At 40.2% G+C, this 14,957-nt stretch overlaps 1 protein-coding gene across 2 annotated transcripts in view; it reads left to right on the top strand.

The window, feature by feature from the left end:
- PRKG1 (protein kinase cGMP-dependent 1) overlaps positions 1-14,957 on the top strand; it is an 847,569-nt gene that overhangs the window by 553,229 nt on the left and 279,383 nt on the right. For both annotated transcript variants that reach the window (XM_032231578.1, XM_032231579.1), the window contains exon 4: positions 4,562-4,667. In XM_032231578.1, coding sequence (XP_032087469.1) covers positions 4,562-4,667 — 106 coding nt within the window. The remainder of the gene's footprint in view (positions 1-4,561; positions 4,668-14,957) is intronic.

Genomic DNA, 14,957 nt, shown 5'->3' with positions numbered 1-14,957 from the left:
AAAATGTTAGGATTACGTTTCCATTCATGGCATGTATTTATGTAAGTAAATAGATACTATATGAATAAAATATAAATAATCTGTCCATTACCCAAACTGGAGGTGATTTATTGAAGAATGCATGGGAGGTGGGTTTTTTTTAAAGAAAATAGTGATATGAAGCATATGGATTCATTTAGAGAATTAGAAAAAAAAAGAACTAGATGAAACAACATGACAAATTCCATTGGCAGACGTCTTAAGTGATTATTTAAGCCCGCTTTAAACTCATGACAGCACAGTTCCTCAATTCATTCTGTATTCCTTTGGCCATCTTGCATGTCAGTCAAAGAATTACTATGCAGCACTACGCATCTGGTGATGAATTCATTCAGGGCACTGAAAATCCTGGCTTGAAAAGATAAATGGCAATCAAAACAGCTAATGCAGACAGTTTACAAATTGCACATGAAATCATTGGAATGTTTAACTTTTTTCTAAATCTCTCTCATGCTGTGTGTCTATTCATAGTTTTGGAAAAATCCTTCCTCTGTCTGCCCTTCCTTCATTTCTGATACATGAGTTGTGTCTTTTTGGTAAGGAATGAAAAATAGAGAACAGAGCTGGAAGCAGGGCCGGATTTAGATGAAAAGAGGCCCGAGGCTATTCCACTTATGAGGCCCTTTCACCTCCCATTTTTAAGTTTGTAAATTACATGAGAGACAATAAAATACATCATTACTGTGATATATATCAATATATATCAATATATATAGCTGGCCTCCCGACGGAGGGCGGCTCTGCTCTGCGGCAAAGGCAGCGAGGCCAGATGCCTCCCCTGCTGCCCTCAGCTGCCCGGCTTGGCCCCCTCGCCCTCACCTGCCTGGCCGCTGGTGGGCTCCGCGTCGACGGGGTGGCTACTGGGAGCGGCCGCGCCTCTCGCCCGACCGCCGGTGCCTGGAACGTGGCGGGCTCCCCAACTGCCATGGCGCTGGAACGATCTTAACCAATACATTTTTATGTTTGTTTATTAGTCATATGCGTAGAATTTCTCCTTATTTTCGGTTCAGTGTTTTAGTGTTCACTGTTTTTAGAATAGTGTAATTTTAATTTTGCTAACAATTTGAATGTAGGCCCCTCTTGATCTTGAGGCCCTAGGCTGAAGCCTAGTTAGCCTATAGGAAAATCTGGCCCTGGATGGAAGGCACCTTGAAGGTCTTCTGGTCCAACCCCCAGTTCAAGCAGGAGATCCTATATCATTCCAGAAAAGTGGCTGTCCAGTCTCTTCTTAAAAGCCTCCAGTGACGAAGCACCCACTAACTTCTAATGTCAAGCTGTTCCACTGGTTAATTGTTGTCACTGTTAGGAGGTTTCTCCTTAATTTCAGGTTCCTTTACTCCTTGATTAGTTTCCATCCATTGTTTCTTGTCTTGTCTTCTGGAAAATAAGTTGACCCACTTTTCTTTGTGGCAGCCCGTCGAATACTTGAATATTGTTATCATGTCACCCCTAGACTTTTTTTCCCCTCTAGACTAGATATTCCCAAATCCTGTAACCGTTCTTCATATGTTTGAGTCTCCAGGCTCTTAATCGTCTTGGTTGCTGTTCTCTGCACTTTTTCCAAAATCTCAACATTTTTGTTGCAATATGGTGACCAAAATTGGTTGCAGTATTCCAGATGTGGTCTTATTAAGACTTTATAAAGCGGTACTAATGATAATGAAAATGATGACGATAAAAGCAATATTCTTAGGAATAGAAAAGACCTAGCTTAATTTCCATTATTTTATTAAACGCACTGATACGTCTGGTAGAAGAAAGCATGTGGAACAGACCCCACAATTTAGTAGAAGAATTGTTCCAATTTGTTTAACTAGCAGTTATATCAAGAGAAAAAAATTAAACGGGCATTCTTTTCTTCTTTTCTGATTTAATGAATTGTTGGTTCCTGGTTTTATGGTTGGAAACTGTGGCTGGAAACTGATATGCATTAATCTGCCAATAATCCTCATGAGTCTCAGTGAAATTATTCTCTCTATAGGTGTGCATGCAATCGGATGGTAATAATATAATCTAATTCTGTTCATACTTATTCAGAATGGAAGTGTGTTAAATTAAATTGAACTTCCTTTGTAATATGCATGCATAGGTTTGCTGCCTAAGGTTGCAATCCTATTTTCATTCATAAAAGAAGTAATAAATTCAATTAAATACATTGACTCTTACAATAGGTTATATTTCACCAGTTACATATCAGGCAACCAACCTAGTAATTTTTTCCTTATAAATAAGTATCTCAGACTTGGGGTTCTCCGCCCTGCCTCCCCCATCTCTCGGTAAGAAGATGAATTTGAGAAAAGAAGCATCTGGAAAGGGGATTTTAAACCTCTGATCAACATCTGAATTAAAGTATCACAAGGCCACTTAAAGGAAATAAAAACAAGAATCCACTGGAAATTATGCTGGAAAGTACGAAGCATAATTTAATTTTAAACTTCCTAGGATTGCTTTGCATACATCTACGTTTTTCAGTATTTTCCTAGTGTACTTGGATTATCTATTTGTTTGTATTATATTTCACCTGTTGTTCAAGGATTCAAAGTGATACTTTGCTCCAACCCAACAACGATGTGAGTTAGGATGTAAATGAGACAGAATGACAGGCCCAAAGTCATCTCCTGCCTCGGTTTCCCCAATGCCTGAGCAAGTAGCACTCCAGTCCTACAATTAATTTCTATCATGAGGATCTTTTGAATACTGTTTCATCTCTGAACAATCCTGTTTACATGCAATGCCCCCATTACTTTCTTATTTTATTTTATTTATTTATTTATTAAATATATTTATATGCCGCCCAATCCCAAAGGACTCCGGGTGGCTTACAAAAAATATAAGAAAAAACACATAGCGATAAAAGAAAACAATTTAAAAACAACAAACACCCTCATACATTCATTCTAATCAGGGCTGGACCTCAACAGTGAGGTCAACAGCTCCAGGCCTGCCAGAACAGCCAAGTTTTTACAGCTTTCCTGAAGGCCATGAGAGTGGGTATGGTCCGAATTTCTGGGGGGAGCTGGTTCCAGAGAGTCGGAGCAGCCACAGAGAAGGCTCTCCTCCGAGGGCCTGCCAGCTGACACTGTTTGGCTGACGGCATCTGAAGGAGGCCCAATCTTTGGTATCTTACTGGCCGCTGGGAGGTATGTGGCAGCAGGCGGTCTCGAAGGTATCCTGGCCCTAAGCCATGTAGGGCTTTAAAGGTAATAACCAACACCTTGAATTGAGTCCGGAGACCAATTGGTAGCCAGTGCAGCTCACGGAGGGCAGGTGTAACGTGGGTGTACCTTGGCACACCCAATATCGCCCGCGCGGCCGCATTCTGAACTAACTGCAGTCTCCGAATGCTTTTCAAGGGTAGCCCCATGTAGAGCGCGTTACAATAATCCAGCCTCAAGGTGACAAGGGCATGAGTGACCGTTAGAAGTCCCTCCCGGTCCAAATAGGGCCGCAATTGGTGCACCAGACGAACTTGGGCAAAGGCCCCCCTTTCTTAAAAGCCCCCCCTTACTTTCTTAAAACAACATTTCTGTTGTATTTAAGCGAATGATACGATTCCTAGTTTAGTCATCAGTTTCAATGTCTTGTTGTTCTTCTTGTGCTATATCTGTCATCGGACGTTGGTGATCATGTTGGTGATCCTATTTTTATCAACAGAAAAGTGCAGCTGAGTTTTGTCCAAACCAGTCCCTTAAATCGTGAAGAATATTCTTCTTCCTGGACTTCATTTGCCTTCAATCTTTCCTTGGAGGATTAAGTGCAGTATGCTATATTTTTCCAAGTGTCGCAGCACATGTCCAAAATATTCTAACTTTTCCTCTTTTTTTTAATGGTTTTGATGATTTCCCTTGGCTTTCCCAGGTGGTTAATACCTTCTCATTTCTGATCCCAATCTTGACAATTCTAAGATAAGTAGACTTCAACTCCCAGAATTCCCCAGCAAGCATGAAAATAATCTGGAACTTTTCCTTTTGACGGTTTCCTTTTTAAACTCCTCCTTTCATTTATATAAAGGTATCCCATTGGAACATACATTGTTTCCCATCAGTTGTGATTAAGACAATCTTGTAAGTCCTTTGTTCAATGAAAAGAAGAAAATTCTAGAGCCAAATCCAAGAAGGTGGAAGTCTACATTGATGTAAAAATAAAAAATAAAAACCCAAGCCAGCATTATTTGAACACCCAAAGACATAACCAATTGCCTAAGGAATTAATGAGAAGTGATTGGTTTGGGGCATTCGTTAAGAAAATTATAATCCTATCTTTTTTTAAACTCATGGCTTCTCCAGAAAATTGCCTCCAATTTTAGGATGAATTGTTTATATCAAGTTACAATAAGGAATTAATGAACACAGACCATAATATGACTTGCCCAATATGTTTTGTTTCACTTTTCTTGGTTTGAAAATAGGAAAAAGACCAATAATAATTTTCAGGTTTTCTCATTGGTTCTGCAATTTGCAAAGTTTTTCTTAAATAAAAAATATGCTAATCAAAATTCCACTTGTCATTTTTTTCCCCTCAGCTCTCGTAAATGTGAAACTTTGGGCTATTGATCGGCAATGTTTCCAAACAATAATGATGAGGACTGGCCTTATCAAGCATACAGAGTATATGGAATTTTTAAAAAGGTATGGCATTGGTTTACGTTTTTGTATTTTGGAAGCATGCTACATTTATTGTCATACTTGGGAATATTATCTATATCTATCTATCTATCTATCTATCTATCTATCTATCTATCTATCTATCTATCTATCTATCTATCTATCTATATTTGTCTTGTTGGAGGGGGAGCTTGTGAATGAGTTTTCATTTCTATTCAACATTTTTACTTTGTTCTTTTAATTACATTAATGGCATAAGATCTTGAAAATCGGGGGCAGTGATCCAAGGTCTCTGATTCATTATTGTTTGCCTTTTATCATAGTAGCTAAGAGCCGAGGTGGTGCAGTGGTTAGGGTGCAGTACTGCAGGCCACTTCAGCTGACTGTTATCTGCAGTTCAGCGGTTCTAATCTCACCGGCTCAAGGTTGACTCAGCCTTCCATCCTTCCGAGGTGGGTGAAATGAGGACCCAGACTGTGGGGGCAATATGCTGACTCTGTAAACCGCTTAGAGAGGGCTGAAAGCCCTATGAAGCGGTATATAAGTCTAACTGCTATTGCTATTCCACTTAAGATTGGCAGCAGAAAAGTAAGGAACAGAATAAATACAGCAATCATAGAAAGAGCCATTTTTACAGATCCATTAGGAAATTCTCTTTTAAGAAAAGATTTATTCAAGATACAGAATAATTATGTTTCTTAAAAACGTAATACGGCCTAATGCTTTTTAAAATAATATTTAATAATAATAATAATAATAATAATAATAATAATAATAATAATAATAATATATTTTTAAAATATGTGTTTGTATCTCTCAGGTACAAGTATTACTGTTTGCTTTGGGGATGTACAAAATGGAAGGTGAATGAGTTAGAAAAGAAAAGAGATTTAGTTATTTTAGCTTATTTTAATTTTATTAAATTTGAATTTAAGCCCTTTGAAAAGGATTCAAGTAGTTTGGATTTCCTTAATGCAGGATCAAAGTGCCAGGAAGTTGAGATATATAATTATACAAGAATCAAATATATTAACATAAATCTCCTTTAATTAAAAGTTATTAAAGGCTGGAAATATAAGCTCCTTCATTCATAAAAGAAAAAGAGCACCACTAGAAAGGTTTAAATAGCCAACAGGTCACTGGTGTTGTCTGGGTGACAGAATTCACATTATTTTTCCACTATTTTTATTACTGCATTGGACGAAAAAAAGCAACGTTTTGAATGAAGATTTAATTTTCAAAAAAAAATAAAAAAATCCCAAATTAAGTTAAAAATATTTTGCTCAAATTTGGAATTAGGGAAATGAGAAGACATTAATAATAAATATTCAATTTAATTTATGATTGGATAGGCATATTTTGTGCAGGAAAGATTGATGAGCTATACTCTTGTATGGAGTTTCAGGACAATATGTTCCACTGAAATCAGTGTGCTGCACTCCATTTTTGTCTTAAATCTAATTGATTGTATTTTATTTGGGACTGCTCTGTAATAGTAATATAAATAATAATTTATTTATAATATTAAAAAAATGTTGAGATTCTAGAAAAAATGCAGAGGAGAGCAACCAGGATGATTAGGGGACTGAAGACTAACACATATGAAGAACGGTTACAGGAACTGGGCATGGCTAGTGAAGAGAAGGACCAGGGGAGACATGATAGCAGTCTTCCAATATTTGAGGGGCTGCCACAGATAAGAGGGAGTCAAATTATTCTCCAAAGCACCTGAGGACAAGAAGTAATGGGTGGAAATTAATCAAGGAGAGAAGCAACTTAGAAATAAGGAGGAAATTTTTGACAGTGAGAACAATCAACCAATGGAACAACTTGCCCTCAGAAGTTGTGGGAGCTTCATCACTTGAGACTTTCAAGAAGAGATGGGAGTGCCATTTGTCAGAAATGGTGTAGGGTCTCTTGCTTGAGTGGGAAGGTTGGAATAGATGACCTCTAAAGTCCCTTCCAACTCTGTTAATCTGTTTGTGAAAGCATTGGAAAAAGCACAGATATTACAGAGCGCTGATATCGCAATGTTTTTGTCATGGTCTGGGCACCAGATGAATGCAGTGTCGTAGGCAATTACACAAAACCCAAGTGTCCAGGATATGGTTCTATTATGGTTAGGTACAAGTAGAACTTAACCTTGAATAAATATAATATTGTTAAGATCACAGAAAAATCCTGCTTAGGCCTTTAAAAAGGGATCAAATCTGTTGAGTAGATGGCTAGAAAACTCTTACATTAAGGATTTTTGTAGCCTCCAAATCGAGCCTTTATTATGATCATAAATCAGAACAAGGAAGGTAGGGTACAAAGAACTAAAAGTATGAGAGATATACACACATATAAAAACTAAATGTATATATAAAGACAAAATCAAATAGGAATTTAAAAGGAATCTAAAAGGAGGAGGAGATCAATAGGTGCATAGGGGGATCCTGGCAAATTAAATCTATCACAATAAAAATTGCTATAACAAGCTAAGTGCTTAATAAAACTGGTTTATGGCACAAGTCATCTCCTCACAGATTTTAAGTGCTGCTCTGTAGAACCTGGCAACATTGTTTGTTATAGTAGGGTTGGTGTCAGCAAGTAGCAGGGAGGTGAACAAATGCCTTGAGTACAGACACAGAAGAAATGCATGCTGTGTTGTTCTGCAGGTTCAAGGTTGTGAGATAGAGACTTTCTGGGTAGGAAAATCTTCCTCAGTTGGTCTTCAAGTGCAGCTGAGGAGATGGTCTTATTGTGTGCCACAGTAAAGGCCCTTTGGTGTTTAGGTACTTTGAGGTTACTCAAGTATGCCAAGTGACGTGCGGTCAGCTTTAGGTCTGGCGAGGCAGTTTTTAGACTTGTGGACTTCAACTCCCAGAATTCCACAGCCAGGCATGCTCAGTTCCGATTTAAAGCGACAGCATTTCCCCCCCCTTGCAAAATAGGTTTTCCCATTCTTTTTCTTCTCCCTCCCCCTCCTTCCTCCCTCTCTCCCTCCCTCCCCCTCTCTCAAACAGACACACGCACACAGAGAAATTGGATTGCTCTCTCACTCACTCACTCTTAAGCAAACACAAACACAGAAGTTGGATTGGATATATTTTCCAAAGGCTTGAAAGCAGCTCCTCTGCCATACCCCCCCTTCCCCTGCTGCCTTCCGATCAAACTTTTTGAATTCCTCCCCCCTCCCCACACACACCTTTTCCAGCTGTTTCAGAGACAATTTCAACTCTGCTTCTCCCTGCCCTGCCCTCCCCTCATGAAAGGCCAGAGCTCTGTCAGACTGAGCTAGTTGCTCCCAGAGAACTCTAAAAAGCCTCTAAAAATGCCCTCTACAGGAGGCGAGAGAATACATGCCTCATTTGCATAAGGATTTTTTTGCTTGTTAACCCTTGCTTAACTCTTAAAAGGCAAAAAATTCCTTATGCAAAAGAGGCCCCTAGTTCTCTGGCCTCCTCCTATGGTTAACCCAAAGCACTGTTCCAAGTCACTGTGAATCTGGCAGCAACTACCTTGGCTTTAATTATTTAAAAAAAATTCTTTAAAATTCTTTCCTTTTCCTCATGACTGGTGAGGCCATGCCTCCCTTGCCTCTAGTGATTGCATGTCCCTGAGTATGCCATAGGGGACACAGAATTTCTGTTGGGTTTAGTATCAGTGGAGGTTAAAGACTAAGCTAGGTCCAATTGACACGTTGTCTGCTACATGTTGTTTAATGAGTGCATTGGCTTGATCATATCCGGAGTAGAAGACCTGGAGAGAAGCCCAAGGATGAGATTTTAGTTCCCACTGCCTCTTTTCATTTGGATTCAAAATCATCACTCATAATTAACTTTATGGTGGTCATTTGGATGTCAAACGCTGAGCACCTGGGAATGGGTGAGTGGGTTTTGCAAGACCAAGAGCTTCATATTAATTGAAGGTTGAAGAGGTTGTAGTTGTGTTTTCTTCTGTGGGGGGGGGGTGGGGGGTGGAAGGGAGGTGTGGCACCATCAATTTCCTGCTCTCCCTTTTCTTGCAATTGTTTCTTTCAACTGGAATATAAATAATGGAAACTGTTCGCTTAGGTAAATAATAGATGATAGATAGATAGATAGATAGATAGATAGATAGATAGATAGATAGATAGATAGATAGATAGATAGATAGATAGATAGATAGATAGCAATAGCAATAGCAATAGCAATAGCAATAGCAATAGCAATAGCAGTTAGACTTATATACCGCTTCGTAGGGCTTTCAGCCCTCTCTAAGCGGTTTACAGAGTCAGCATATTGCCCCCACAGTCTGGGTCCTCATTTTACCCACCTCGGAAGGATGGAAGGCTGAGTCAACCTTGAGCCGGTGAGATTTGAACAGCCGAACTGCAGAACTGCAGTCAGCTGAAGTAGCCTGCAGTGCTGCATTTAACCACTGCGCCACCTCGGCTCTTAAACCTCGGCTCTTAAAGAAAGAAAGAAAGAAGGAAAGAAAGAAAGAAAGAAAGAAAGAAAGAAAGAAAGAAAGAAAGAAAGAAAGAAAGACTGACCAATAATAATAACCACCAATACTTAGATTATAACTATAGTAGTTATTGTATCCTTAGTTCTCATTTTGCTTTGGCCTTGGTCAATGGTGGAAAAATGGAAAGAGGTAAAATGATTGAATAATTAAGCTATTATCTTGTCTCCCTATTGTGCAACAGCTGATAATTAACTTTAGTGGAGCTAGATTTCTATCTCTCTCCATAAGAAAAATGATGATGTGTGTGAAAGCTCAACTCATTATTTAGCAAAGCTCCCAAGAGGATGCTATTTTAAAGTTGCATTGTGAAATGTATATCAGATAAAGACGGAAAAAAAAAAACCCTCTTCTATTTGTATGTTGTACAAGATAAGTTAATCAATCCATTTCTTTTAGTTAAACTTCTCTTTATCAAAGGATCTATGATATGTCAAGGGATGAATGGATCAATCAATCTGTTTCCATATTTTTTTCAGTTCCAAATGAATTCATTCATAAGACACTTCTAGCCTATTTTGCATCAAACTCTGAATTAGATAATGCATTAATATCTTCTATGGATACCCAGTTGTGTTCTTTCACTGAGAGAACAGCATGAAACAAAGGGAAAGAGACCATCCCATGCCTACCAAATCTACTTTGGCATGAGTGGTAACAAAACAGTAATAACCCTCTATGATAGGGGTCCTCAAACTATGGCCCGCAGGCCAGATACAGCCCACCAAAGCCATTAATCCAGCCCATGCAGGACCATGAGGCTGCCCCGCCCATATTTCCCCGCCCACCCACCGGCCCTCACCCCTCAGCCGAAGCCAGGATTTACTTTCGCAAGCCCCACAGCTGGAAATGGAAGGTAAGGCCAAACTTTTTGACTGGCAGAGTGCTACTGGAGGCAGGGGGAGACAAAATATGTAGTGTACAGAGGCCTCCCAGGGCATCTGCATGTCCATTTTTGGCCTGCAGAGTTCCTCTGAAAGTGGGGACGGTCAAAAACAGGGTGCACAGAGGCCACCCATGGCATGCACATGCCCGTTTTTGACCTCCTCACCTCCAGAAGAGAGAGTGAGTGAATGAGAGAGAGAGAGAGAGAGGGAGAGAGAGGGAGAGGGAGAGAGGGAGAGAGGGAGAAACAGAGACTGATATATATATAGAAAGAGAAGAGGGGGGAGATTTGTTGATTGTAAGCTCCTTGGGGCTGAGAAGAATTGCTGCAAAACTGAGTCTCTTGATGTGGTCCATTAGACTCCTAAACAATTGAAAAAAACATCTAGTAAAAAGACAAATCTGCCAAAAGAGCAACGTTCAAACAAAAGGAAATAAAAGACATGCAGGAGCAAAACAAATTAAAGTTTAATTTGTGTGCATTGTTTAATGGATTGCTAAATTGGCCGCGCCCACCTAGTCACATGACCTAGTCATTTCCACCCAGTCACATGACCACCTAGCCACACCCACCCAGCTGGTCTGCCCCCCCCAAAAAAAATTCTGAGTGCCCCCTGTTTAAAAAGTTTGAGGACCCCTGCTGTATGGGAAGCTCTTGGGCTGAGAGAAAAAGAGGGTGGGCTGAGGTTGACCTGAATCTGGCTCTCCTCATTCCTAGCCCAACATCTTAACCATTATAGTAGTCTCAATCTTGGATGATGTCAGCTCTTGAAGTCAGGAGCAGACATTGCAAGGCCAATTACCTCCAATAGACCGATTAGATCCCACAGATTAGGCCTCCTCCGAATTCCATCCGCCGGCCAGTGCCGACTGGCGACTACCCGGAGGAGAGCCTTCTCTGTGGCTGCTCCGACCCTCTGGAATGAGCTCCCTGTGGAGATTCGAACCCTCACCACCCTCCAGGCCTTCCGCAAAGCCCTTAAAACCTGGCTGTTCCGACAGGCCTGGGGCTAAAGAGCTGTTGCCCCCCTCCTCGAATGGTATGACTGTTGTGTGTTTTTAAATTGTGTATTGTTATGTTCGTCTTTTTATCCCGTCTGTACCGCCTTTCCCTGACTTGAATTGTGAGCTGCCCTGAGTCCCCTTCGGGGAAAAGGGCGGCATATAAATGTAATAAATCCAATCCAAATCCAATCCAATCCAATCTCAATGTATTTTATTATTGTAGGACAAGGGTGTCAAACTCAAGGGGCCGCGGGCCAGATCCAGTCCTCAATGTGGTTAGATCTGGCCCACAGGGCTGCCCTAGAAACAACAAAGGACCATCCCCCAGTGCTTTGGCCTTGTGTGGCTGGGCATTGATCTAAAACTTGGTGGCAGCTATCTGGGCCAGAACATGGTCAGTCTTAGATCTGCAGAGCCACCTTGGAGCCAGTGAGGGGCTGCCCTTGTCTCACCCCCTGGGGGCAGGCTGGAGACGATGGATTCCCCTCCCACCTCACCCAGACCACCACAGGCACCCTCAACGTGAGCGACGGCAAGCTGGCCATACCCATCCTAGCCATGCCCGCCAAGTTGGCTGCAACAACCTGGCCATGCCCACCTGGCCTCCTAAAGGCAACCACAACTCTGGTGCGGCTCTCAATGAAATCAAATTTGACACTCCTGTTATAGGCTATGCTAACAGAATCTTGAAAACCTGCTGGAGTTCCCCTCTGACCCCTTTAAACCAAGCAGAATCAAAACAGGATTATGAGGAGTCTCTTTCCAATGTTTTCCTAGAAGTGCATTGCTTACTTTTTTGTAACAGCTTTTGCAAAACTTTACCTAGGCTATATCAGCATTCTATATATCAGTATCTAGATCTAGTTATAGCAGCAGATTGCTGCTCCTTCCTCATCCATCTCATTACTTGTTTGATACTACTTCAGAACAAGGAAAGAAATTCAATTTTATGGAGAAATATTGAACATTTGTGAACGTATTCAAATGGCAATTCTTTGAGTGGATTCTACGGTGCAATATCGACGTTTAATTCTCTCTCTCTCTCTTTTCTTTCAAAGTCTGCCCATGTGAAATTATTAATTTTGAACTTAAATACAACTGTTAGAAAAGTTTCTTAGGGTTAATTGAATGTCATAGAAGTCATTTGTTCTTCTTCTGGAAGCATACAGTATAGGACAGGTTGAGATATGAGCTTCTTTACATTAGCAGGGTGCAGATGTTATATTCCGAACAGGGTTGCGTTGACTAGGATTGAATTCCAACCCTCAACCTCTTCCTTCCATTCATCTGCCTTCTTTTCTTTTCTGTATTTTGTTGCCATTGTGATTTATTATGAAACAGGCAACATATTTCATTTTCAATTTATTTCATATGTCTCCTTCTCCTAATAGCATGACTCATAAACCAATTTTTTTATTATTATTATTATTATTCGCAACAACAGAATTGTATCACAGCGGCCAGTTGTTTCGCCGGATTTGCCATTGGTTACTAGTCGGGCCCCACCCAGGGGCCTAGGACGTCGTAACGTATTTTCGTAATATGTGTGCAGATCCAAGCAGTGCGGCTTTTTGCATTTGACTGATGGTGATTTTGTCAATTTTTAACTGTTTTAAATGTAATTCCAGTGCTTTTGGTATAGCACCCAGTGTGCCGATTACCACTGGAATTACCATTGCTGGTTTGTGCCATAGTCATTGAATTTTGATTTTTAAGTCCTGGTATTTTGTGATTTTTTCATGTTCCTTCTCAGCGACCCTGCTATCACCTGGTATTGCGATGTCTATGATTGTGACCTTATTTTTCTCAACCAGTGTGATGTCTGGTGTATTATGCGCCAGTATTTTGTCCGTTTGTATACGGAAATCCCACAAGATCTTGACCATCTGATTTTCGGTTACTTTTTCAGGCTGATGTTCCCACCAGTTTGTTGCTGTTTTAATATTATAATTTTTGCACAAATTCCAATGGATCATTTGTCCTACTGAATTGTGCCGCAATTTATAATCAGAATATTATTATTATTAATAATAATAATAATAATAATAATAATAATAATAATAATAATAATAATAATAATATTTTTTCTTAGAAGAACAAATAATGTATTAATTAATCTCCCAAACTGTGGTCACTATGTTCTGTCATACTGTTATCTGCGAACTAACTATACGTTTAAGGATATAGAGCAATGTGTGATATATATCCTGACATTCACAAACACTCACACATATATGGCTCAGTGTGTGTGTGTGTGTGTGTGTGTGTGTGTGTCTGTCTGTCTGTCTGTCTGTGTCTGTGTCTGTGTGTGTTCCAGCATAACTCTGGAATGCCTTGAGTAATTTCAACCAAAGTTGGTATACAGATGACTTATTCTCTGGAAACAAATACTGGGGGGGAGGGGAGACATCCCTAACACTTCTCGGCATGTGTGTTATGTTAAGATACAGCCTGTTGTGCCTTAAAATGGCCTCTACTGTACTGCTGCAAAATGGCTTCTACTGTAGAGTGCAGTGGAGTTGCCATGGTAACAGCTTCATAGTACTCCACAAGGGAGTTCCCTCTGGAAGGGGGGGAAATCCAACCTTAGAAATTATGTTTGGTCCGGACATTTTCCCCCTATAAATAAATACCCGAGCAATGCTGGATTATCATCTAGTTGTTCATAATCTTGGTTTTGGCATCAATAAGCATCATATGCTGTATATATTTGCAAATATGATTACAACCTAAATGACTATATAATATAGAATAGTGAACTATAGAAATAGAACATATAAATATTAATGATATGAATAATACTGATACTGAAATGCTGCAATGAGTGGAAATTTTTTGTTTTTTTAATGTTTAAATACATTTAGTAAAAACTATTTTTTTAAAAAGCATCCTATCCTGGCCTAACAGTCTTTAATATTTCTTAAGATGTGCTTTAAAGTTATATGAATCTTCTGCCTGTGGTTTTGGATACAAAGTAGTTTCTAACTCATAAATACATTTTCATTTAGCTACACATTCTATTTATGTGTCACAGTGCTAGAAGCTTTTTGAGTAGAGTAAGAACAAAGCAATCCAGGAGCAAAGTTGAAATGAAAGGATTTAGTTCATCATGTAGACAGTCAAACTTTAAAAGTCAGATTTTTGAGTAACAATGTAAGAATACCTCTCCATACATAATGACCTTTATTGGGGAAAAAAATGTTCAATTTGAAGTGAGAACAAGTTTTATTAGAGCAATGTGGCCCTTTCCCCTATTCATTCTCCTTTCATTATTTTTCAACTGCATTTGAAATCATCTCCTATAAAGATTATTTTGGAAGCAGGTTTTATCTCTAAAGAATTAAAGCAATAGTTGTGGTTCATTAAAAAGAGAGTGAATGTGTCAAAGTGTCAGTGCATTGTCAGTTTTATAGTGCTCATTTGAATGTTTTATTATCTTGGTCAGGTAGAGTATTTGCTACATGGAATAGATTCTATCAATGGTTAGAGACACAAGGTAGAAGTTGGAACGCAAAAGAATCAGGTTAGGTTGTCATGGAAAGTTGTGTGTGTATATAGCAGTGATGTGCAATGAGGTTTACGGTTGGTGAGGCAAAAGCGTGGCAGCGGCGAGAAGCATTTCCCCCCTCCCCCGCTGTCCCTGACAGAGGCGTCTCGCGTTTATCTCCGCCATAGACGCAAGATGCCTCTGTCGGACACAGGAGCGGGGACGGAGGAGGTGGGGTGCAAGGCGGTGCAGCGCGGCAGTGGTGAGAAGTAGCGTCCCTGCCGCTGTCCCTGACAGAGGCATCTCACGTTTATGTCCGCCACATATATAGCTGGCTTCCCGATGGAGGGCGGCTCTGCTCTGCAGCAAAGGCAGCGAGGCCAGCCGCCTCTCCTGCTGCTCTCAGCTGCCCAGCTCGCCCCCCTCGCACTCACCTGCCTGGCCGC

This window comes from Thamnophis elegans, chromosome 15, assembly GCF_009769535.1.
Source record: "Thamnophis elegans isolate rThaEle1 chromosome 15, rThaEle1.pri, whole genome shotgun sequence".
Lineage (NCBI taxonomy): Eukaryota > Metazoa > Chordata > Lepidosauria > Squamata > Colubridae > Thamnophis > Thamnophis elegans.
Note: the sequence above shows the minus strand (reverse complement) of the source record. Positions and strands in the feature narration are given on the sequence as shown.